At 55.7% G+C, this 22,007-nt stretch overlaps 1 protein-coding gene across 2 annotated transcripts in view; it reads left to right on the top strand.

Moving 5' to 3' along the window:
• The window catches only part of CD82 (CD82 molecule), a 52,263-nt gene that overhangs the window by 14,267 nt on the left and 15,989 nt on the right, over positions 1-22,007 (top strand). The window contains exons 2-3 of one of the 2 annotated variants that reach the window (XM_060104390.1): positions 12,935-13,017; positions 18,317-18,389. In XM_060104390.1, the coding sequence (XP_059960373.1) occupies positions 12,955-13,017; positions 18,317-18,389 (136 nt within the window). In that variant the 5' untranslated portion in view covers positions 12,935-12,954. Of the gene's footprint in view, positions 1-12,886; positions 13,018-18,316; positions 18,390-22,007 lie in introns of both variants that reach the window. The other variant, XM_060104391.1, reaches the window with a different exon arrangement.

The raw sequence follows: 22,007 nt of genomic DNA, 5'->3' as shown, positions 1-22,007 counted from the left end.
TGTGCTGGTCTCCTCTGTGACCCGCTTTCCTGCCCCAACTGCCATGTGTCCGGGTGGGTTAAATGGCCGCCGCCCTGCCTGGAAACTTGGGGCTTGGGCTCTGCTTGCCATGTGGGAGGTGCAGCCCTTCCTCCCAGCCCCGGAGGGCCTGGACCCCTGCAGCTGACTGTGGAAATGGGGCCCCCGGGCCACTCCTTCCTGGAGCCAGGTGCCCGCCACGGGGAGGACTGGCTGTGCCGGAGTCTGGGCCCTGTGTCTGGAGTGAGTGCCCTGGATGCTCTGGATGTTCTGAGGCCCTCAGGATATGAGAGGGAGAGACCTGAGAGCTGGTCTCAGAAACAGGGAGAGACAAACAGAGGGGAAGGCTGGAGGAAGCCACCAACAGAGAGAGGGACAGATACAGAGGGGAAGAGACTGGTGAGGCGGAGGGACTGAAGGACAGAGTAGGGAGGGCCCAGAGGCCCTGCAGTGCCCCCTCCTCCCCTGGCCGAGTGGCCTCTAGCTGGGTCTCAGGTGGAAGACCCCCTCTACCCCCTACCCTGCACCTCCAAATTCTTGGAGTTACAGACCTGCCCTTGCTCTCCTCACTCTCCATCTTTTCTGTGTTTTCCCCCCAGGACCCATGAGAGGAAACGTACCTGTGTATACCTGTGTGTGCAGCACTTTGCCTTTACTGTGTCTCACTCACCTCCCTCTCTGTCTCTGTCTCTCTCTCATCAAATATCCCCAAAGCCAAAATAGCTCTTAAGCCTAGGAAGGTGCTGAGAACTACAGCTTGGGAAGTAGGAAGTATTAGCCCATTTTACAGATGAGGGAACTGAGGCTCAGAAAAGTTAAGTGACAGTGATGGGTAGACAGAGCCAGGGTTTGAACCCACATCCGTCCGATGCCCACCCTAACTACTCATGCCAAGATGATTGGGGCTGCCAGGTAGTGCTCCATGAGCGTCTGTGCAGGAGAATGCTCTGGGAAGGCTGCTCAGAGGAGGTGGCATCTCAGTGGCCCCACCTCTTCCTTCCTGAGCCCAGGGTCTGGAGGGTGAGTGCTGTGACTGCTGCCATGTGAAGTTCCTGATTAGAGCCCCCCTCCTTCTCCCTAATCACCCTGCCACCCTGCGGAGGGCCCACACCCAGCTCCCAGCCTCCCCACACCCAGCTCCCAGCCTCCATCTCCGCAGCCCTGACCCAGAGGGTAACCCTTTGTTAGCCACCTGTGCCCAGCTAGCCAGGCCCCGGGATGGGTGTCTGAGCTGGTCCCTGATGCCTAGTGCCTTCCCAGAGTGTCTTCTGTTGGCTGGGTCTGGAGGCTGGGCTGTGAAACCCAGTTAATGTAGGTTGGACCTTGGTGAGGTTATTTTAGTTATGTATCATTTATAACTTCATTTCTGCAGGCAGTGCAGCATGACAGTAATGCTCAGGGGCTCTGGGTGAGGTTTTGGGGTTCAACTCCCAGCCCTATAGTCTGTGTAACCATGGGCAAGTCCCTTCACCCTGAGTCTCAGTTTCTTCAACTGTGAAATGGGGTTAAAAGCAGTGCTTACCTCATAGGGTCATTGCAAGGATAAAGTAAGCCATGTGAAGCGCTTAGCACAATCTCTGGCAAATAGTAACTGCAAAAACATTAGCTTTTGTTATTATCGAATACTGAGAGCTGTGTTCTAAAGAGCCCATCCTGTCCCACAGAGGAAGAGCTGGAGGCTGGGTGGAATCACCGTGCTGCTTTATGATGATGCTGGTGTGTAATTGCTTATTTTCCTGTCTCTGCCTTCTCCAGCCTGAGCACTCCCTGAGGGCAGGGATGGGTTCCATCCATCCACTTCCTATGTCCAGCTCCGGGCCCAGCCAGAGTTGTGGGGGTCAAAGAACTACATTGATTCAGGATGGAAACGGAGCAGAGATGGCCTCTTGGGAGCCCTCTGGGAGGGCAGCCCCTCAGGCCTTCTGACCCATGAGCAGTTCTGGGGGGAGGCTTGCTGCCCCCTTGAGGTGGCCTCTGAGGGTTAGGCCTGGGTTCACTCACATCCTGGTGGTTCAGCCTGGCCCTCTGCACCCACCACTGCCATAGCTGGCTGGTGTAGGGTAAGAGTTCCACAGCCCCTGTGTGCTTGTTACACCTGCAGACACCTGGCCCCACTCCTGGGTACTCTGATTCCATGGGCTTTGATGCTGGGTGACCCCACGTGAGAGGGCTTGTCAGTAAGGAGCAGTATCACAAAGCAGGTAGGACATCAGACTCCAGAGTCAGAGGGTCTGGAGGACAAAGTTCAGCTCGGCCACTGTCCTCCATATGACTGGAGCAAGGGCCACCACCTTCCTGAGCCCCAGACACCCTGCTTGTAAAACAGAGATGATGAAGCCATGCTCTCCACATGGCAGGGGGATGTGGGGTTAAATCAGATAAGATCTGTGAAGCACCGCTCACATGGGGATGCTTTCATTAACATTCATTTCATCAGTCCTCCCTCTGCCTGACATCTATTTCAAGTTCTTGGGTGACGATAACTTTCCAGGGTCAGTTTGTAGGAATCTTTGTGTGTCCCACATCTCAAGGGAGAGTCTTTATGCATACCCTCCTCCTGCCATGTAAGGAAGGGACTCTTTGCCTAATACCACCTCTTCTCAGAGACTCCTGCCTCTGTCATGCTTGCTTTCTAGGGTTTGGCAAGCTGATTCCACCATCTTCCTGGACAAGCCTTGATATCCCCATTTTACAGATAAGGACACTGAGGCCCAGTGGGGTAGGCAGCTTGCCAAAGGTTACACAGCTCTGTGAAATGGGATTAGAATTTAGGTCTCTCTCAATTCAAAGTCCATACTATGAACTGGTTCATTATTCTCCCTCCCACCATGGGGCTGGGGAGGGGTCCTCAGAAGGTAGTTGACCCCTGAGAACCCATCTGGGAATCTGGGTCTTCTTGTTAGGGCCCCTAGACTGTGGGGCTCCTGGGCAGCCTCTCATATAGTCCTAAATATCTCTCTAACTTAGGGCTTCCCAACTGATGTGCCCGAATGGCTGGTTATCTCCTCAGTCCCAGGAACAGAGCTCTGGTGGGTCACCTCAGACCAGGCTCAGTGTTGTCTGTCCACATCAAGGTGCTGAACAAATATGTGTACTTCTCTACATGTATCATGGTGTGAAACATGTTGGGAAGTACTGATGGCTCTAACCAGTCCCCTCCCTGCCCTGTACAAATACATTCCCCAGAAGGGTGGGGATTCGTGGTCCTCTCTGGGCCTCAGTCTCTTCATCTTACAAATGGAGACTGAAGTAGGTGATGTCAAAGGCCTTTCTAGCACTGTGAATCTGAGTGTACAAGCCTTAGAACCTGGGGTTGGGAGGGAGCAGGGTTTGCATGGGGCCCAAGCAGCCTGCAAAAAATAGGAAAGGGAGCCATGGAGAGGGAGAGGTCAGAGACTATGGCTCAACCTCAACTTGAATCTTTGGCTGCATTGGGCCAGGTGGAGAAGCTGCAAGTTTCAAAGTGTCTGCTCTCCCCAAAACTGCACCCTCTGTCAGAGTGGCCCCTTCTTCATGCTGAAAGCGCTCTGGTCTCATTACTTGGGTTTCAGAGAAAAGCAAGGAAGGACCACATCTGTTGGCCTCATCAGCCAGTGAAGGAACAGTGTGGCCAGGATTTGTGGAGCTGATCTTTTCCTTCCTGATGGAAGCCAAGGGTCAGGCCTCAGAGCTGGGGTAAGATGGGGTGTCAGGCAAGCAGACTGTGGCAGTCAGGCAAGCAGAGGTGTGGCAGGGTGGGGCGGACGGGCTCCACCATTGACCTCATTCACTTTGGCAGCAGGTGGAGAGAAAGGAGCTCTTGTCTCAGGTCAGACCTGAAGTTCAATCAGGGCTTAGCCACTTACTTGTGTGACCTTAGGCAAATCACTGAACCTGAGTCTCAGTTTCTTCATCTGCTAAATAGGGGTAGTAATATCTCAGGGGGTTGTTACAGAGATTAAATGAGAGACAGTGGGAATGGCATTATGCAAATGAAAAAGTGCTGTCACTCTACTGCCATAGTCTGGCCAGGGTGGCTGGTGGCCTGCATTCCTCTGCCACCCCCGGCCTCCTTCCCCCAAATGTCAGGGGTCAGTCCCAGCTTCAGGCTGTTAAGGTCCTCAGGAGAACAGGAGCCTGTCACACCGGCTCATGGGATCATGTGATGGGGTTGTCCTTCATTGCTCCTTGGGTTCAGCATCTATAAGACAAATGGGAGGCCTTGGGCTCTAAGATCCTGGGATTCCTGGGGAGGTCTGATCTGGATGTGTTTCTTCCACCCCATGGTGTTGGTGGCGGCGGGGTTTTCTTACTTGTGTTGTGAGCAGCTGACAGTCCCCCCAGAGCTCTTTATTCGCCCCATCTCAGTCCCCCAACAACCCTACGAGACAGGGGGTCCTGCTAGTATCCCCATGTTAGAGATGAGACGTTGGCCTCAGAGAGGTTCGGTAACTCCCTTGCTTAAGGTCACACAGGAGGAAGCAGAGCTGGGATTCAAACCTAAGTCTTGAAGGAAATGTGAGATCCTAATCATGCTTTATGGCCTCCTGATTTTCTGGTTGCCAGGGTAAGAGCTTTTTTTTTTTTTTTTTTTAATTTATGTTTGGCTGCATCGGGTCTTTCATTGCTGCATACTCGGGCTTTCTCTAGTTGCGGCGAGCAGGGGCTACTCTTCATTGTGGTGCGTGGGCTTCTCATCACGGTGGCTTCTCTTGTTGTGGAGCACGGGCTCTAGGTGCACAGGCTTCAGTAGTTGTGGCACGCAGGCTCAGTAGTTGTAGCTTGCGGGCTCTAGAGAGCAGGCTTAGTAGTTGTGGCTCACGGGCTTAGTTGCTTCACGGCATGTGGGATCTTCCCGGACCAGGGCTCGAACCCGTGTCCCCTGCATTGGCAGGCAGATTCTTAACCACTGTGCCACCAGGGAAGTCCCGGGTAACAGCTTTTTATTTTTATTTTTCTGTTTTAACAACAAGGGGAAAAGGTAAGACCCAAGATGGAAAAATAAGGTAGTAGGGAGGTCAAAAAGCCAGCCCCTGGAGTCAACATGGGTTTCAGGAAACACATCACCTGTCACACGTGAAAACAAACACAGCCACCTGTGACCAGTCTCTTTTCACGGGCAATCGGGACAAAGTCCAGAGAACTGCAGAGCTGGGTGGCTAAGAACCAGCTTGCAGGTGGAGTGTCTGCTGACAGGCAGGTTTCCAGAGTAGAACAGCCAGGCCAGGCTTTCTCACTCCACTTTCTATCCAAGCTGACTGAGCTCCCACGGGATCAGTTGTCTGACTCACCAAACTGGCTGGACGTCCAGGTCTCAGGCAGGCCCCTGAGGCACAGCCCGGAGGCTTAGGGACAGAGGCCCCCCACCCTGTGGAGGGCAGAGGTCTCCTTCCTTAGGTGGCCCAGCCCCGCCCTGTTTCACCCCACCCGCCTTGCCTGAGAGCAGCAGTAGTTACTCTCTGGCACAGAAGCCTCCAGGCTGGGCATGTATCTGGAGGCTGGATCTAGGCCCCCAGAGGGCTTCAGACTGTTGCTCAGGAAATCAACAACTTCCAGGTAATAATCATCATCAACGTAATTGGTGGCTTTTACTTGACACTTACTAGGTGCCAGGCATTTTATGGATACTAACTCATGTAAGCCTCACCATAGCCCATTATTAAGTCCATTTTACAGGTGGGAAAGTTGAGGCAGAGGGATGAAGTGATTGCCCAAAGCCACACAGCTGGTAAGATGTGGCAGATTTGGCATCTTCAGGCAGAGAGAGTGGGAGGAGGGGGCTAGGGTGCCAGCATGGATCGAGCCCTACTATGTGCTAGCCTGATTACAGTTCACCTTCACACCTGTGAGGGGTGGGTGGGTTTAGTCTCCCCATTCACTGATAAGGAGGCAGCTCTGTAGGTTACGTGGCCCGTATGTAGCAGATCCAGGGGTGGGAACCAAGGACTGCTGTGTGACTCTGTGTCCAGTTCTCCTTAAATCTCTCTGCGGAAGGCCCGGTGAGCTGGGGCAGGGCAGCAGATGGAAAGAGAAAAGCCTGGACCAGGAATCTGCGGGTCCTCCACTGTGTGTGCAGCCCTGATTTTGCTCTGTGACCTGTGGTCTCCTGCTTTCTCTGGCCCCTCTGAGAAAGGCAATGATCTCAAAAGTCTTCTGCACAGCGGATATTGCTCTCTGGTGAATGATGCTGGGAATGTGCCTTCAGGAAGTGGAGGATGGAGCAAAGGTACAGGAAGCTTCATGTGAGATTCTCCCCGGCCAGGACCTGCTGCACCAGGGACCCCAGGCCTTTCTGCATCCCACTCAGAGCAGAGGGACCAGGCCATGCTGGGTCTCAATACATGAGAATCCCCTGGGAAGCCTAAAAAAAACCCCAATGCCCAGGCTGCACCCCAGGCCAATTAAAGCAGGATCTCAGGGGCTTGGGGGAAGGGATTGGCGGGACAGGCACCAGCATGTTTTAGAGCTCTCCGGATAATTCTAATGTATGGCCAAGACTGGGGGCCACTGCTCTAAAGCAACTGGGAGAAGGGGAAAGTAAGTCCTGGCTTTCCGGGGTTAGTGGCCCCCTGAAACTGGATGAAAGCGTGTGCCTGCCTGTCTTCATGCATCTTTATAGAGAGAGGGTTCACGGCTTCTATCAGGCTTTTCTGACCCAAAAGGAGATTAAAATCCAGTCCTGGGAGGAAGCAACCCCCTCCCCACAAGCCAATGATGTCATTTTTTTTTTTTTTTTTTTTTTTTTTTTTTTTTGCAGTACGCGGGCCTCTTACTGTTGTGACCTCTCTCGTTGCGGAGCACAGGCTCCGGACGCGCAGGCTCAGCGGCCATGGCTCACGGGCCCAGCCGCTCCGCGGCACGTGGGATCTTCCCGGATCGGGACACGAACCTGTGTCCCCTGCATCGGCAGGCGGACTCTCAACCACTGCGCCACCAGGGAAGCCCCAATGATGTCATTTTTAAGGCCCAGAGACCTCCAGTTGCAGGATCAAAGTTGGTTTTTCTTATCTCCTCTAAGAAACCTTTCCTGACCTCCCCAGACTCCCCTTTCTGTTCCTTCTTCCTGAAAATACACACCCAGGGGTTACTACCTGCTAGGCACTGTCCTAGGCTCTAGGGTACAGGGCAAGTGAGACAGACGCAGCCCCTCCCCTGAAGGGACCATATTCTCATGGGGACTCCAGATGCCCCAGTGGACCCGTAGGATGACTGCAATGAGCAGGGTCATGTGACAGGCCCAGGTGTCAAAGCTGCTGTTCCTTAGAGTTGTCAGGGAAGCCCCCCATACCCAAGAGTCTGATGACTGGCCTAGGGCAAGGACAGGCGGCTGTGCACGGGCATATTTGGTTCTAATGCGCAGCTAGAGTTGAGGCCTGCTGTATAGATCAGGTGTTCGGGTAGGGCCTCTGGGAGGAGTAGCTCAGTCTACTTATAGGAAGGGAAGGAGCCAGCCAGGGGCTTTGGGGGAAGCGTGCTCCTGGCAGAGGAACCGTGAGGGCAAAGGCGCTCAGGTGGGCAGGGGCCTGGTGTACAGAACAGTAAGACAGAGCGGCCTTGGGGAGGATGGAGGTCCTGAGGACCGGGGAGGGGCAGGGCCAACCAGGCAGGGCCCCTCTGGCCACGTAAGAGTCTGGATTTTATAGCAAAGTGTCAGCTGCATCACCATTGGAGGGTTGCAGGCAAGGGAGTGACAAGATCTAGTTTGCATTTTTCAAAGAGTCCTCCCTGCAGTGTGCACAATAGCTTGACAAGGGCAGGAGTGGAGCCTGTGACCAATCAGGGAGCTGCACTGGTCCAGGGGGCAGGTGAGGCATGGGGCCGGGAGAGGTGGTGGATCGGAGGAGATGCATTTGGGCTGTGGGATGAGGGGAATGAGGAAGAGACCCGAGCATGGCTCATAGGTGCTGGGTCTGAGCCAGCTGGTGGGTCGAAGGGCCGTGCATCTCCTCGCCTCCTCTGAATCCTGCAGCACGTAGAGTCCAGGAGCCCTGGCCCCCAAGGGACCCTCAAGAGCCTAATATGTATTCCACGTGATGTTAGGCTGTTGAGTGAAAGATGGTTTTAAGTCAGCAGTGTTTACTGCCAGGTGTCTTGGAGACACTAAGTGCCTAATGCACAGTGACTCTCGGGGAGAATTGGCGCTCCACAAACTTGGTGACAGCAAAGACTCTTGTTCTTAAGGTCGTGTCTTCTAGGACTTGTGTTCTGAAGAACTACTGTGGAAAATGCTGCTGCTCTGGCCCCAGCCTGTTGTTTGATCATTGAGGAGGCAGGCCCGGGGGCGGGGGGAGGTCCGGGGACAGTCCGGGGACAGTCACCTGTGCTAAGTCTCAAACAGCACGTCCCATCAGAGCAGGCGCCGAGCACGAACCTCTAGACTCTGGCTCTAGAGGGGCTGCACCACCGCACCACTTGGTTTCCCCAAAGCTATTCAGGGACACCCAGGTTCTGGAGTCAGGCTGGAGGGCTCCTCCTCCAACCTCAAGTGGAGGATAAACCAACCTCCTACTCTGCAGGGGTGGAGTCACAGAGCCCCAACACAGACAAGAGGTTCTCTTAAAGAAGGGGTTCTTCCCCAGGGGCTCTGGGGAAGGCGAGGGAGCCTTGCTTGTGGGTCCTGGCATGCAGAGGTGGCTCAGCGTGCTCACCCTACACATCCCCCACCCCACCCCTTGCGGGAAGACAGAAGAAGGCTGAAAAGAGAGTCTCAGCTGATTTAGGGGCAGTGGATCTAAGACTCCCTTTGGGTGACAGTACTTGAAAGTCCCGGTGTTCTATGTGGAAGTTCCTTCCCCTCCCCTTCACCTCTCCATCTATCCACCCAACCGTCCGTCCACTCATCCCTCCCTCCATCCACCCATCCCTCCATCACCCATCTATCCCTTCATCCATGTACTCATCCCTCCTTCTCTCCCTCCATCCCTTCCTCCATCCATGCATCTAGTCTTTCCTTCAGCAAATTTGTTGGGAGCCTACTTTGACCTCGTAAATAATACATGGTCTCTCCCCTCAAGCTATCACAGTCCACGGGGGAGATGGGCAAGTAAGTAGGAAATTACTGTACAGCGTCATGAGTGATAATAGTAACCTCCATTTATTGAAAACCTACTTCATGCCAGCCATTTTACCCACATTATCTCATTTAATCTCTGGGCAAATCTGCCAAAAAGGTTTTATTTTCCTCTTCTCACAGATGAGTTAGTTGAGATTCAGGGAGTTAAGTCACTTGTCCAAGGTCACACAGCTAGGAGGTGATAGAACATCATTCAAACCCAGGCAGTTTGATGCCAGAGCCCATCGCAGGAACTGCTCTACTATCCAGTGCCATTGGAAGGAAGCAGAGGGCGAGGGCTCCTAACCAGCATATGTGTTGGTGGGGAGCGTGTAGCCCTGATGGTGGTGACAAGGGTGGCTGGAGTAGGAGGTGTCCTGGAGGAGGTGGATGTCTGAGGTGTGTATACAAGGATGAGCAGGAGTTAGTAAAATATTAGTAGTATGATAATTCCATTGTATAAACTGATATGGCATAAAATTATATATTTGGTCAATTTAAATTGGAGTTGCTTAGAAATGGTCAGTTTACCTGCTATAGAGTATAACATAAAATCAGCACCTCCTTGCTACTGCTCACAGAGCTGTCAGTGACTGTTCCAGAATTTTCCAAATAAGATGTGCTTGCATCTCGTTCCCTTGTTTTGTGGCTTTCCAGACATCCTCACAGGAAAGCATGGCCAGACCTTCTAGTGTTTCTGTAAAGCACAATATTGGGAGAATCTCTCTTTGTTTAGTTTCATGGGCAAGTGAAACGCTCACCCTTCACTCCTTCCACAAGTGCCGATAAAGACGCTTACCCAGCTCCAGCTCATCCAGCCCCGACTGTGTGAGGCGCTGATCTCACTTTTCTTTATAACAGGGAGTTCAGTTGGGAAACGAGGCCCTGGGAGTCCTTTCTCTGTGGCTGTGCGTTGGCAGAGCTAGGATTCGAACCCTTGTCTATTCGATTCCTGCCGCCCAGCTCGTCCTCCCCCAAGATCCCGAGCTAATGGCGGTCCTAATCCTTGCCACCTTTTACAGACATTGTGTGTGTGTACCATCTGATCCCCTGCCCCAGGGGCTGGCAAACTTCTTCCATAAAGGGCCAGGCAGTAAATGTTTTAGGCTTTGCGGGGCAGTGGCCTCTTGTCCTAACCGGCCCACTCTGCCGTTGCCTGTGACAGCAGCTGTGGACAATACAGCTGGGGGCCAATACAACTGAACTTATTTATTTTAATTTTCCGTGTTACAAAATAGTCTTTTTATTTTTTCCCAACTATTTGAAAATGAAAAATCTGTTCTTAGCTTGCAAGCCGTACAGACTAGAGGCGGTGGGTTGGATTTGATCCACAGGCCCCAACTGGCTAATCCCTGCCCTACACCAACCCTTCTTCTTATTGTTGTGGCTGAGGAGACTGAGGTTCAGGCCTCTCAGGGTGGGCGAGCAGAGCTAGAGTGTAACCCCAGGCCCTCTGAGTCCGACTTTGGGGTCTCCCCGGGGCTTGGTGGTGGTTATGGGCTCCCTGAGGTTGATGCCAGCCCCCATCATAGGGCAACCTGGATACGCCCCCAGCCTGAGCTGACTCGCAGCCCTTCGTGGAACCGCCCAGCTTCTGCCCACTATGGAGAAGGTGTTCATCTCCTGCTCCCTGCTTCTGTGAGCGGGGAATGTCAACACTTGCGCGGCAGAAACACTTTGTATCCTGGATCTTGGCCAACAGGCCCCGGAGCCACCCACCCCAGGCTCTGATTCTCAGCCCCTTCTCTTCCCTCAGGTGATTCCCAGGTAGTCTCTGGGCCTGCCCTGATTGGCCAACCCACCTGCCAGTCATGGGGCTGCCTGGCTCCTGTTTTAGTGTCTGAACCCACCCAGCTGCCTCCTGGAGAGGAGGAGGCGGCCTAAGAGGCCAGGAGGGCTGGGTTCTGTCCTTGCTGGTCCATGTACCTGTGACCTTGGGCAAGCTCCTTCACCCCTCTGAGCTTTAGTTTGCTTGTAGGATGCTGAAGGGCTTTCTTTGCCCTACGCCTAGTTCAGTTTGTGTGAGTGACGAGAGGCCAGCGGGGTTGCCCGGAGAATCGGGGGATACCAGCCCAGCAGCCTCTGCCTCCTTGCCCACAAACCAGAGCTCCTTTGAGCAGTGACCTTGGTGCTCACCACCTCCCTGGACAATGGACTCCTAGCCATCCCCAGAGACCCCTTTATACAGCCGTGGCCGCTCCCCGGAAGGTAGCCCTTTACAGATCTTGACCTCGGGAGTTACCACTGCCTAACGAGCTATGTTTCTCGGGCAAGTTACCTCATCTCTCTGAGGCTGTCCCCCGACCCCATGCTCCCCAGGACAGGAAGACCTTCCTCACCTTCTGGGCAGGTCGTGAGGATTAAAGGGATGACACATGCCAATGGCTGTCCAGAGCAGATGCTGTTCACTGTTGTCTAAGAACTGCCCCTTTCTGAACACCCACCACCCAGCAAGGCTGCCCCAGACACCCAGCCTGAGCGGAGGATGTAGGAGCCGGAGAGTGGAGAAACTCCCTTGCCTGTGCAACACTGCTGGCGGACATCAGTTGCCAAAGGACCGTTTCAACACTTCTCCAATTTCACAAGAATGCAGCCAGCGTCCCGTTCCTGCTGCTGCCCGCTCAGATGCTGTGGTGGAGTTCTTCTGGGGAAATGATGATTTATCTATAAGCTGCTTGGGGCTGAGAGACTCAAGCAGGTCCCTGATAGGAAAGAAAAACAGGCCTCCTTTGGTGAGACACTCTTTCCTCTCTTGCTGTTTCACTCCGCGCCAGTTCACGAAGCGCCTGTGGTTGTCAGGCGCTGCGCTGGGAGGGGAGAGCGGAAACAATAGCTCTCCTTCATGTGGACCATCCCCAGCAGGCCTTCCTGGGGCCAGGCCTGGGTTCAGGATCTCAGATCTCAGGATCTCCTGCCATGGGGGTGGGGCGCGGGGGGGAAGCCCTTGTTTTCTCCCCCTCTGGGCCTGGGGGAAGCCCCAGGTGGAGTTGCTGAGGCCGGGCTTCCTTGGTTCTGAGTCACTGCTGTCCCCGCATTTCTCAGACCCAGGTCTTGGACCCTGGAGCCTGGAAGAGTGTTCAGTCTCATCTCCCCACGTAGCTCTTGAATTCCCCATAAGTCTTTAGTCAGATATTGCTTCCATGCCACTTGTGACAGGGTGCTCGTTGCCAGGCAGTCTTTTGCTTCGTTGGAGGCTTTGCTTCATGCTGTGCCCAAATCTCCCCCTTAACTCCCCTACCCCGGTCACTGGAGGTGTAAAGTCGAAGCTGGGCTCCCACTTGGCAAAAATGATACGAGAAGGGCGAGGGGACCTCCGTGTGGACAGGGGAGAGTCCCAAGGCTTAGGACTGCCTTTCACCCCTGCAGGAGGAAGAAGGGATAAAGCCCATGCCTTGGGCCCTCTGTTCCCTCTGCTCAGTGGCCTGCTTCTCCCCACCCCCCAGCCCAGCTCTGCCCACACAGCTGTCCCAGTCCGGCTGTCTCAGCCCCAGCTGCCTGTACTGGCTCCCTTAGCCCCATGGGGCATGACGGCCACGGCCATTTCTGGGGTTTCTGGCCTCAGGGAGCCTGAGGGTCTCCTCCATAATTTTCCTCTAGGCTGAGCCCTGGTGGAGTGGCTGACCCGGACCCCAGCTGCCACCTACCACCCACACCCTGCTGCATGGCTTTGGGTCAGTCATCTAAGCTCTCTGGGCCTCCGGGTCCCCTGAAACAGGACCTGACCTTAGTACCTACCTCATGAGGTTGTTGGGTGGGTGGGGGGGGGGTGGGCTGGGATGATTTGGGGCCGGTGGGTCTGGGGTACCCACCAGCACCGATTCCCTCTCCTCTCCCCAGCCCCCAGCCAGGTCCCGCCCCGTGCTGACCGACCTGCCTTCTCCCCAGGGAGCTCCCGGACCAGCAGGATGGGGTCAGCCTGTATCAAAGTCACCAAATACTTCCTCTTCCTCTTCAACTTGCTCTTCTTTGTAAGTATGACCCGTGCTACCCAGATGCCTCCAAAAGAGATGCTCCTCCCGGGCACATCCCCGTCCAAGACCCTCCAGCCTGGGGATGGTGGTGGGGTGTGGCTGGGGTCAGGGGGCTGAGGCCAGACTGTTGGAAATGGAAGCAGGTGGGAGCAGTGAGGAGATTCCCAGCGTTTCCAGCTGGCTGGATGGCAGAGCGCTGGATGCCCCCCCCCAGCACTCCCCCTTCCTGGAGCACCGAGGCCGCCGTACCCGGGCTATCAGGGCCGGAGGTGGGCGTGGGGAGAGGAGAACCCCTGGGGCATCCCCTGACTCCTCATCAGGAAGTTGTAGGGGAGCCTCTGGGATCTTTCTCTTCCTCTCCTGACTCCCCATCCTCCTCCGCCCGCTCTGAAGAATTTGCCTGTTACAGGTCTGGGTCTCAACTGCCCCCATCACACTCCCACCCACACGGTGGAGGGTGTCCCTGGAGCTGCCAGAGGGTGGGCAAGAGGAGGCTGGGCTCTGGGCCGGGGTGAGGACACAGTGACCCTTCCCCAGACCCTCCCTGGCAGGCCTCACCCGGTCATGAGCCCCGGGGCCGCCCAGATATAAGCTCTGTGCACATCTGGAGCTGCTTTTCCTGGGGCCCCAATTTTCCTCTCTGGTTTGGCAAGACAGACTCCTGCCTTGGAGTTGCCAGGATGATGGAATGAGTGTGTGCGTGTGTGAGATTATGTGTGAGTATATATGTGTGTGAGTATATATGAGGTTTTGTGTGAGTGTGTGTATGTGTGAGTGTATATGGGTGTGAGGGTGTGGGTGTGTGAGCAAGTGTGTGTGTGAGTATATGAGTGTGCATGTGTGGGAGTGTGAGTGTGTCTGATGGGGGTGGGGCTGTGGGGAGAGTGGCCTGGAGAGACCTTCAAAGGAGTGCTGCTGGAGACTATGGCCTCTCATGGTGTTGGTTCACCCTATACTGTTAAAAACATCAGATTTTTTAATAGGATATTTATTATGATTCAATTTTAGTTTTAAAAATGTACACATACATGAATATTTTTGAGAGGAGAAGAAAATACCTCCTAATGTTAGTGTTGGGGTTCCTGGGAATTTGGGTTTTATTCTTTATTGCTTCTCTGCAGTTTCCAAATTTTCTACAACAGACATGAATTTCTTGTAGAAAAAAAAAGTTTTACATTACAAGTTACAAAGGATTATAGAAAGTTTGGAAAATAAAGAACCTTTCTAAACTCCCCCTCATAACTTTAACCCAACACACAGATACTTACAAGTGTGTTCCTGGCACACACAAGTACACCCACATGCACACACACACACACACACGCACATGCACGTGGACAGCCCTGGTGTTGCCTGCCCTACTGGTCGTCCACCTTGGCTCCGGCCCCAGCTCCCCGCTTCAAGGATGGCGCTGGGGCCCCACTGCAGCTCTGGCCCTCCACTGATGGCAGCCGGGCCTGGGCACCTGGGTTTCCCAGCTTGGCAGTCAGGTCCCTCCCAGCTGGGCCAGGCTTCTGGGAAAAAGTGGCTGCCCACACAGGCACGCCTTTCCTGGCAGGCACTTGGCTCCCAGGCTGAGGCCCAGCTTTAAGGGCCAGCTGGCCAGGATTGGGTGGGGAGCGTGGGAGCCCTGTGGTTCTGTCCCTGGGGCTCTAGGGACTGGAGGGAGGAGTCTGGGCTATAGCCTAGGAGGTGGCGGGGCTTGGGGTTCAAGGGCACAGACACCCCCTCTCCCCCCATGCAGTGGGAGGGAGGGAGGTAGAGACTTCATGGAGAAAGGGAGAGGAGTTGATGGTTTGGGGCCAAGGTGTCCCTTCCGCTCCCAGTCTCCCCTATGGAGCCAGAGCCTAGAAGAGCTTCCCTTGGGCCCGAGCTCTGGGGACTGGTCTCGCTTGGCCTCCTCCCAGCTACTCCAGGGCCCTGGGGGACAGGTGTTCACTCCCTGTGTGCTGGGGCCCAGGATGGGGCCCATCAGGATGGATGGTGGTGGAGGGGATGTAGTGGGGGAGAGGGGAAGCTTTTATCACAGGAGGGTGAGAGGGAAAGGAGAGAGTGAGAGGAGACTGTGTGTGTGTGTGTGTGTGTGTGTGTGTGTGTGTGTGTGCCTTCACAAATACTTATCCACCAAATGTGTATTTGACACCCCTGTGTATTCAGACCCCGTCCTGGGTGCCAGCTAGACATTCACCAGCAGAAGAGCCGTGACTTCTTCACTCACAGGGCTTATGTTCTGGGGGGTGATGGGCTTTGATCAAATGCTTACTCAAATGGATGATAAAATTGCAGTTGTAGGCGGTCCTGGGAAAGAAGGATATGGCCCCTAAGGGAGAGCAGATAATAAGGCACTTGACCTTGTCAGGGTGGTCAGCAAGAGCTGCCTGGAGTTATATGTGAGGCTGGGGAGAGTGGGGTCCCGGCAGCAGGAGTGGAAGTCCAGCACAGGGGGAGTGGGCTAGAGCGTGCCTCTCCGGGGCTTGGGCCGCGTAGCCCTTCCAGGAAGGATCTGGGTCTTTGTTTCATGCACAGTGGGAAGCGGTGACATGATTGAACTCGCGGTCTGGCAGAATCACTCTGGTTGCCGTGTGTGCTCAGGCACACGCGCGGGTCCACGTGTACATCCTCGCCTTCACTCCCTCCGGACCCCAAACTCCCCAGGAAACTGCCCTGTCGTCAGCTTTTCTCAGATCCTAGGAGACCCTGAGGCCGCAGCGGCCGTGGCCGTTCTGGGGATAGGACACTGGCTGTGAGACTCCTGGCTCCTGTCGGGAGATTCTGGTGGGTCTGGGGGGGTGGGTTAATGTGGGGTGTGTCCTGCGGCCCCAGTGGTGGTTCACAGAGAAAGGGGGTTTCGTGATTCCTCCCCCAGTCTGGTCGGCCCCCTGCCCTGGCCTCGTTTCTGGCTGTCCCGTGGCCTGGCGCTGATCCAGCCATACCTGGCGCTCAGGCCATAGTCATCAGACGTGCAGGGGAGCTGAGATGGCAGCCCCAGGTACTTCGCTCCCTGGGTTGCGGGAGGCGAGCTGAGGAGCTTGGCTGGGCAGTCTGGGATTTTACTCTCTTTGGGATTATATTTGCCCAGAGGGAATTTTCTGCCGTCTTGAATTCTCTATTTGGGAGGACTGTTCTCCCTGCAGCCCTGCCCCGTGAGTGCAGGAGGTGAGCGGACAGGGGCTCCGCCACGTGGGTCTGAGGTAGCAGGGGCAGACCACGGGCCAGCTGTGCTGTGAGGTGTGAGGCTGGGGTGAGCAGGGCTTCAGGAGTCTTTGGGAACCTACCTGCCAGGTCCTGTAAAGCCCACCTTCCTCCCCGCAAGCTGTGCGGTCTGAGGTGCCCCCACTTACGGGTGGGCACTTCCTCTCCCCAGGGACTGGCTTTCTAGGCTAAGGCCCGGGACGGACCCGAAGTATCCCTGCAGCTGATGTGCCACCATCTGGCGTAGCTGTATAGTCAGACCTGACTTGGAGCCCCTGATGAGTGAATTGGGTGACCTCGGGTGAGGTTAGGACCTCAGTTTCCCCATCTCTCAAGTGAGGACAATAACAGGGCCCATCTGACAAGGAGAGAGGAGGGGACAAGTGAGTTGCTGGGGACAAATGTGGGGAGGTCCTTGTGCCTTCCTCTTCCTGGTCGTCAGCTGCTGTTGTCTTTAAGGAACCCGGGCCAGGGTGAGACGAGTGAGGCACTCACTTTGGGATCAGAAACAGCACGGCACTGCATCACATCGAGGCCCCGCTCCTTTTCAAAAGGAAAAATCAGAGGGCTTCCCTGGTGGCACAGTGGTTGAGAGTCCGCCTGCCGATGCAGGGGACACGGGTTCGTGCCCCGGTCCGGGAAGATCCCACATGCGGTGGAGCGGCTGGGCCCGTGAGCCATGGCCGCTGAGCCTGCGCGTCTGGAGCCTGTGCTCCGCAATGGGAGAGGCTGCAACAGTGAGAGGCCCGCGTACCGCAAAAAAAAAAAAAAAAAAGGAAAAATCAGGAACACCAAGCCTGTCTTTATTTAAAAGCTTGATATTTTGTTCATCATGATGGATTTTTTCCCCATTAATTTTCACTTCTTAAAAATGATCGCTATAAACTCATTTATCTTGGTTCCTGAGTGTTTTTGGTGTCCCCTGAATTTTCACATGTGAGGCAAATGCCCCACTCACCTTACCCAGCGTCCCAGCTCTGGTTTTTAAGATCTGTAGAGCAAGGCTGATAAACCCCTGGGACCCAGCGGCTCACCCCAGGCTGAGGGCTTTATCAGCAGCTGCTGCTCTTGCACCTTTACAGGATGCTGGCTGAGGCGGGGATCCCGGGCTGGTAGTAAAGGTGGGTGGTGACATGCTGGGACCCTGAAGGTGGGTTATCCCCCAGGTAGACCCAGGCCAGGCCCCAGGGAAAGGCCAAACTTATGGGGTGATGCAAACCTCCCCACCTCCATACCCTCAAGGGAATCTGTGCTTTTGCCTAGACTGCAGGCCCTTCCCCAGCCTTGGCTGGCTTAATGGGATCTTGCTGGGCTGATCTTGGCTGGGGGAGGTGGGCTCCGGTTGTGGGTCTGCCCCCTGGTGGAGGGAAGAGAGGCAGGGAATACCTGGGCCTATGCCAGCCACCCTACCCCGTCCCCACCACCCTTCATTTGCTTTTCTAATCCTGACTTTACACAGTTTGGTTCATGAACTCACTCACCCGCGGGGCCCTCAGCACCTGGTGCGCCCAGGCCCACAGAGCTGCATGCAACCCAGCCCTGCCCTCAGGGAGCTCACAGTCTAGCCAGAGAGACACGTGGCAGAGTTAAACCCAGAGGGAAAGGCTATTAAAGAAGGGTCCCACGGTGGTTGCCACACAGTAGAGGCCCCTTAGTCTGCCTGGGGGTCAGGAAGCCTCCTGCGGAAGGTGGCCTTGGAGCGGAGAGATCTGGAAGACGGGTTGGGCTCTGACGGTCATGTCTCCTGAGGGTTTCCCCACCCTGAGCCTGGCTTGTTGGGGAAGCTCCCAGCCCCCAGGCTGGGGCAGGGCCAGGAGATAAGTAGGAGGGTACCCATGGCAGGAGGCTGCACCCCCAGAGCCGGTATGCTCAGGTTGACCACACGCGGGCGTAGGGTAGGGGAGACGGGAGGCAGGAGGGCCTCCCCACTCACGGCCCTGCTGTCTGGGTTGCCGGAGTTGACTGGACTTGAGGTGCGGGGCCTGAGGCTACCCTGACATCCCTGGGCTGGACCAGGACGTAGGCAGCTCCCCTGTGTCCCCCCGGCCAGGCTGCAGGGGTGGCTGGGAGCGGCCCCCCACTAAGTGCCCCTTTCTCCTTCCAGGTCCTGGGCGCGGTGATCCTGGGCTTCGGGGTGTGGATCCTGGCTGACAGGAGCAGTTTCATCTCTGTCCTGCGTAAGGACCCCTCTGCTCCGCCTGCCCCAGCTGCCTCTGAAAGGGGGCCGGGGCAGCAGGCAGGGCTGCTCCCACGAGTACTTGAACCTCAACGCCGGTCCCTTTTCCAGCTGCCCTCAGGGCCTCGCTTAGGTCCTGCATGCTGACCGCTCCGCCTTGGGCCTCTCTGCAGGGGTTTCCAGAAGGAATTTTCTCTCCCTCCCCAGACAAAGCTGCTGTTGTCTGGAGAACACTGGGTGGGGGATGAGAGAGGCGTGTTCTTCATCCTGGCCCCTCCCTCTGCCCTGACCTGAGAAAGCCTCTTACATCCTCAGTTCTTCCATTTGCCTGCTCAGCAAACTGTGGCCAACAGCCCCTCCCCTTCCTAGTTCAGAAAAAGGGCCACAGGAGTGGCAGATCGTCCAGTATGCGTGAAGCGCCTACTGTGTGCCTGGCACCAGCCAGGTGGGTCAGGCAAGTGTGCTGACGAGGAGGTGCTGGGCCCAGTGTCTATCCTTTGTGGTCATGATGGGCCGGGCATGGGGCCAAGCATTTGGCATAGGTAAACTGTCTTAATCTCACAACAGCCCCGTGCAGTAGCAACTTCCTGCCTTACAAATGAAGAAATGAGGCTCAGAGAAGTAACGTCCCTTGCTCAGGTTCACCCAGCCTCTGAGTGATAGCTGTGGGACTCGAACCCCCAGAGCTTTGGTCCTAAATGCTGCACATGGTAGGGGAAGCCCCTTGTCTCACTCTTGAAGCTGGAGGAGAAGAAGCCCAATGATGATGATGAGAGGCCTTTCCGATCTACTCACGGTCACCTCCAGGAAGGCTGCCAGGCTTGCTGCACTAGGCTCTAGAGGACGTCCTGAGGAGGGAGGGAAGCACAGCAGAGCCCAGAGATGCCACTCCCCTCAGCAAGTGCAGCCTTGGCTCACTTCCCCTCCCAGCAGCTGCCCTGCCCGAGGCAGCGGGTTTGGACTCAGGCCCATGACAGCTGCTTGATTTAAATGAAACGGAACCAGGCTAGGATGGGTGATGGAGGGGCCCTGGGGGCTCGGCCTCCCCTCACACATGAAGGGAAGCAAGGATGATCCACCCTCCAGCCACTTCCGACGCATCTGGGGCTGTCAGTCCTCACTTCTGCTGGGGCTGCTCCCCATTCTGGGGCTAAGGTTTAGGTTTCCAGCCCCACGCCCTCCCCACATGGGACACATCCTCCTTGGCCCTGCTCGGCCCAGGCTCCCGCTTCCTGGGCTGTGGCCCACACCCAGCGGGCACTGCATCTCGGGGCAAAGTCTCAAAGCCCAACCCGCCCGCTGCATTTTCGCCCTCTGCACCCCGACTGGGGCTCCGGGGACCTCCTGCTGCTCCTCCCCGTTCAGGGCTGAGAATCTCAGGCCGGCCAAGCTTTAGAGGCCCCCTGGATGCACCCGAGTGCTTTTACAGATACCAAGGCCTAGCCCCACCCCAAGGGATCTGACTTCAGATCAGCACTGAGGTTTTTAAGAATCTTCCCAGGGGTTCCCCGGGCAGCCAGAGTTCAAAAACACCCATCTGCTAGCCCGGTCACTATACCCTTGGGTAAACTGAGGCTCAGAGAAGAGGAGAAAGACTTGCTAAGCGTCACACAGCAAGTGAGGGTCAGAACTGGGAACCCAGGGCCTATGGTGTGCCAGGCCTGCGTGACACGGCTCTTCCCTTACCAACTGAATCCTCTCCATGGGTCCATGGGGCTAGGCATTACTAACCCCATTTTACAATGGAGGAAATTGAAGGGAAGGGAAGGAACGTGTCCAAGGGCACACACACAGCTAGAGGGTGAGGGAGCTGGGATGTGAACCAGGGGGCATGGCTCCTGAGCCCCCATCCCCTGTACCACAGGGCTCTGCAGCACGCCACGCATTCACACCGTAACAGGCGGAAGCAAGCACAGTGGTTAAGAGCACAAACCGTGGAGCCGGGCAGCCACGGTTCCCATCCTGGCTCTGCTGTCTACTAGCTGTGTGATCCTGGGCAAGTTACTCCACCCTCTGTGTCTCCTCATCTGTGAAGTGGAGACAATAATAGACAATATGTCATAAGGCTATCGTGAGACACGAGGCGAGTTAATAACAGTTTCTAGTAAATAGTAAACCCTACCTAAGTGATTGTTAAATTAGTTTATTAGACCATCTGAACCTTAGAACATCTTTAAGAAGTAGGAATTAGTTTTATTTCACAGAGCCAAAAATAGAGGCCCAGAAAATGGCTTGCCCGGGGTCAGAGCCTGTTAGCAGCAAAGCTGGGATTAAGTGGCACCCTCTTCTCGTGCTCCTCAGTCACTTTCAGTTTGGGCCACTTCCTCCCCACCTCGCTGGTACCTCCGAGGCCCGATAAAACCAAGAAGATGCTGGTCTTGGTGCACAGTGGGCGGGCTACCCCACTCCTCCCTAAGTCAGGTTCCTCAGATCAGGGCCAGCCTGAGACCCAGGAGGAGGACAGGGACTGGTATTGATGAAATTTTCTGAGAAAAGAGAGACGCCACACCGCAGCTCGGCTGGCCTCCCAAGAGAAGGACCCGAGCGGGGGTCTCAGCCTCCAGCCTTGCCCCTTGGGCCCCATCTGCGGCCTCTTGCCTGCTCTGGGCCTCTGGGCCCTTACAGACAGATCAGGGTGCAGATCTACCCTCATTGGGCCACGGCAGAAATTCAGCAGGATGGTTTGGATAAAGGGCCTTTTTCAGGGCTGGCACACCGTGGATTTCCAGGCAGTGCCACTTGCCTTTTGATGGGGGAGTATTCGCTGGGAAGGCTTGTTGGAACCCAAACCCAGGAAGTTTAAGCAAAGCAAACTCTGATGGCCTTCCCCTGCTGTTGTTGATGGCTGAGAGCCAGAGCGGTGAGGGCCTGGAGGAAAAAGGAAGCCCCTCACTCAGCCCCTCGGGGCCTCTGTCCGGCTCCTGGGGGCTCCTGTGAGGAGCTGAGCGGGGGCCTCCCTGCCCTGGTGCCTGAGCGTGGAGTGGGCTGGCCAGGGCTTTTCCTGAGCTCCAGAACATTCTGTCTGTGCCCAGAAGTGGATGGAGCTGGATCACACTCTCCTACCCACCCACACTCCAGCTTTGTCGCTATTCCTTAAGGGCCCTAACGCCCCGTCTGTGGTCGAGGTGGGGATCTCAGCCCCTCTGAGGTGCCCCCAGGGAATGGTGGTCAGTCAGCCTATTGACGGGCAACTGTGGCATCCCTGGCTGTGCCAGAGTCACCGGGGAAGCACATTCACCGTGCAGATTCCAGACCGTCTCCTGGAAAGTCTGCCTGGCTCTGACAGACCCGGGGGTCTGCCTCCCTGAGAGGTCCTGCTGATCTGCTGAGGCTCTCCGGGATGTTCTGCACCAATAAATACAAAGGTGCTAAGGTAGAGGTGTATCTAGGATGCAGTGGCAGCTCTGTGTAAATCAGACTTTGGGATAGTGGAACACTTTCCTGAAAGAAAGTTAATTGAGGCAAGAAATATGGACCCTTCTAGAAACACCCCACACCCCGAGAGTGCCGCGCCAGCCTCTCTGGAGTGCCTGGGCTGTCGGGAGAGAGCCCGCAGCGCCCTGCCTGCCGGCGGGGCGTGTCCACCCTGGGCCACCTAGCGCATCACAGCCTCAGGGTA

The sequence above is a fragment of the Mesoplodon densirostris genome, chromosome 7, assembly GCF_025265405.1.
Source record: "Mesoplodon densirostris isolate mMesDen1 chromosome 7, mMesDen1 primary haplotype, whole genome shotgun sequence".
NCBI lineage: Eukaryota > Metazoa > Chordata > Mammalia > Artiodactyla > Ziphiidae > Mesoplodon > Mesoplodon densirostris.
The sequence above is the reverse complement of the archived record's forward strand: the minus strand, read 5'-3'. Positions and strand labels throughout refer to the sequence as shown.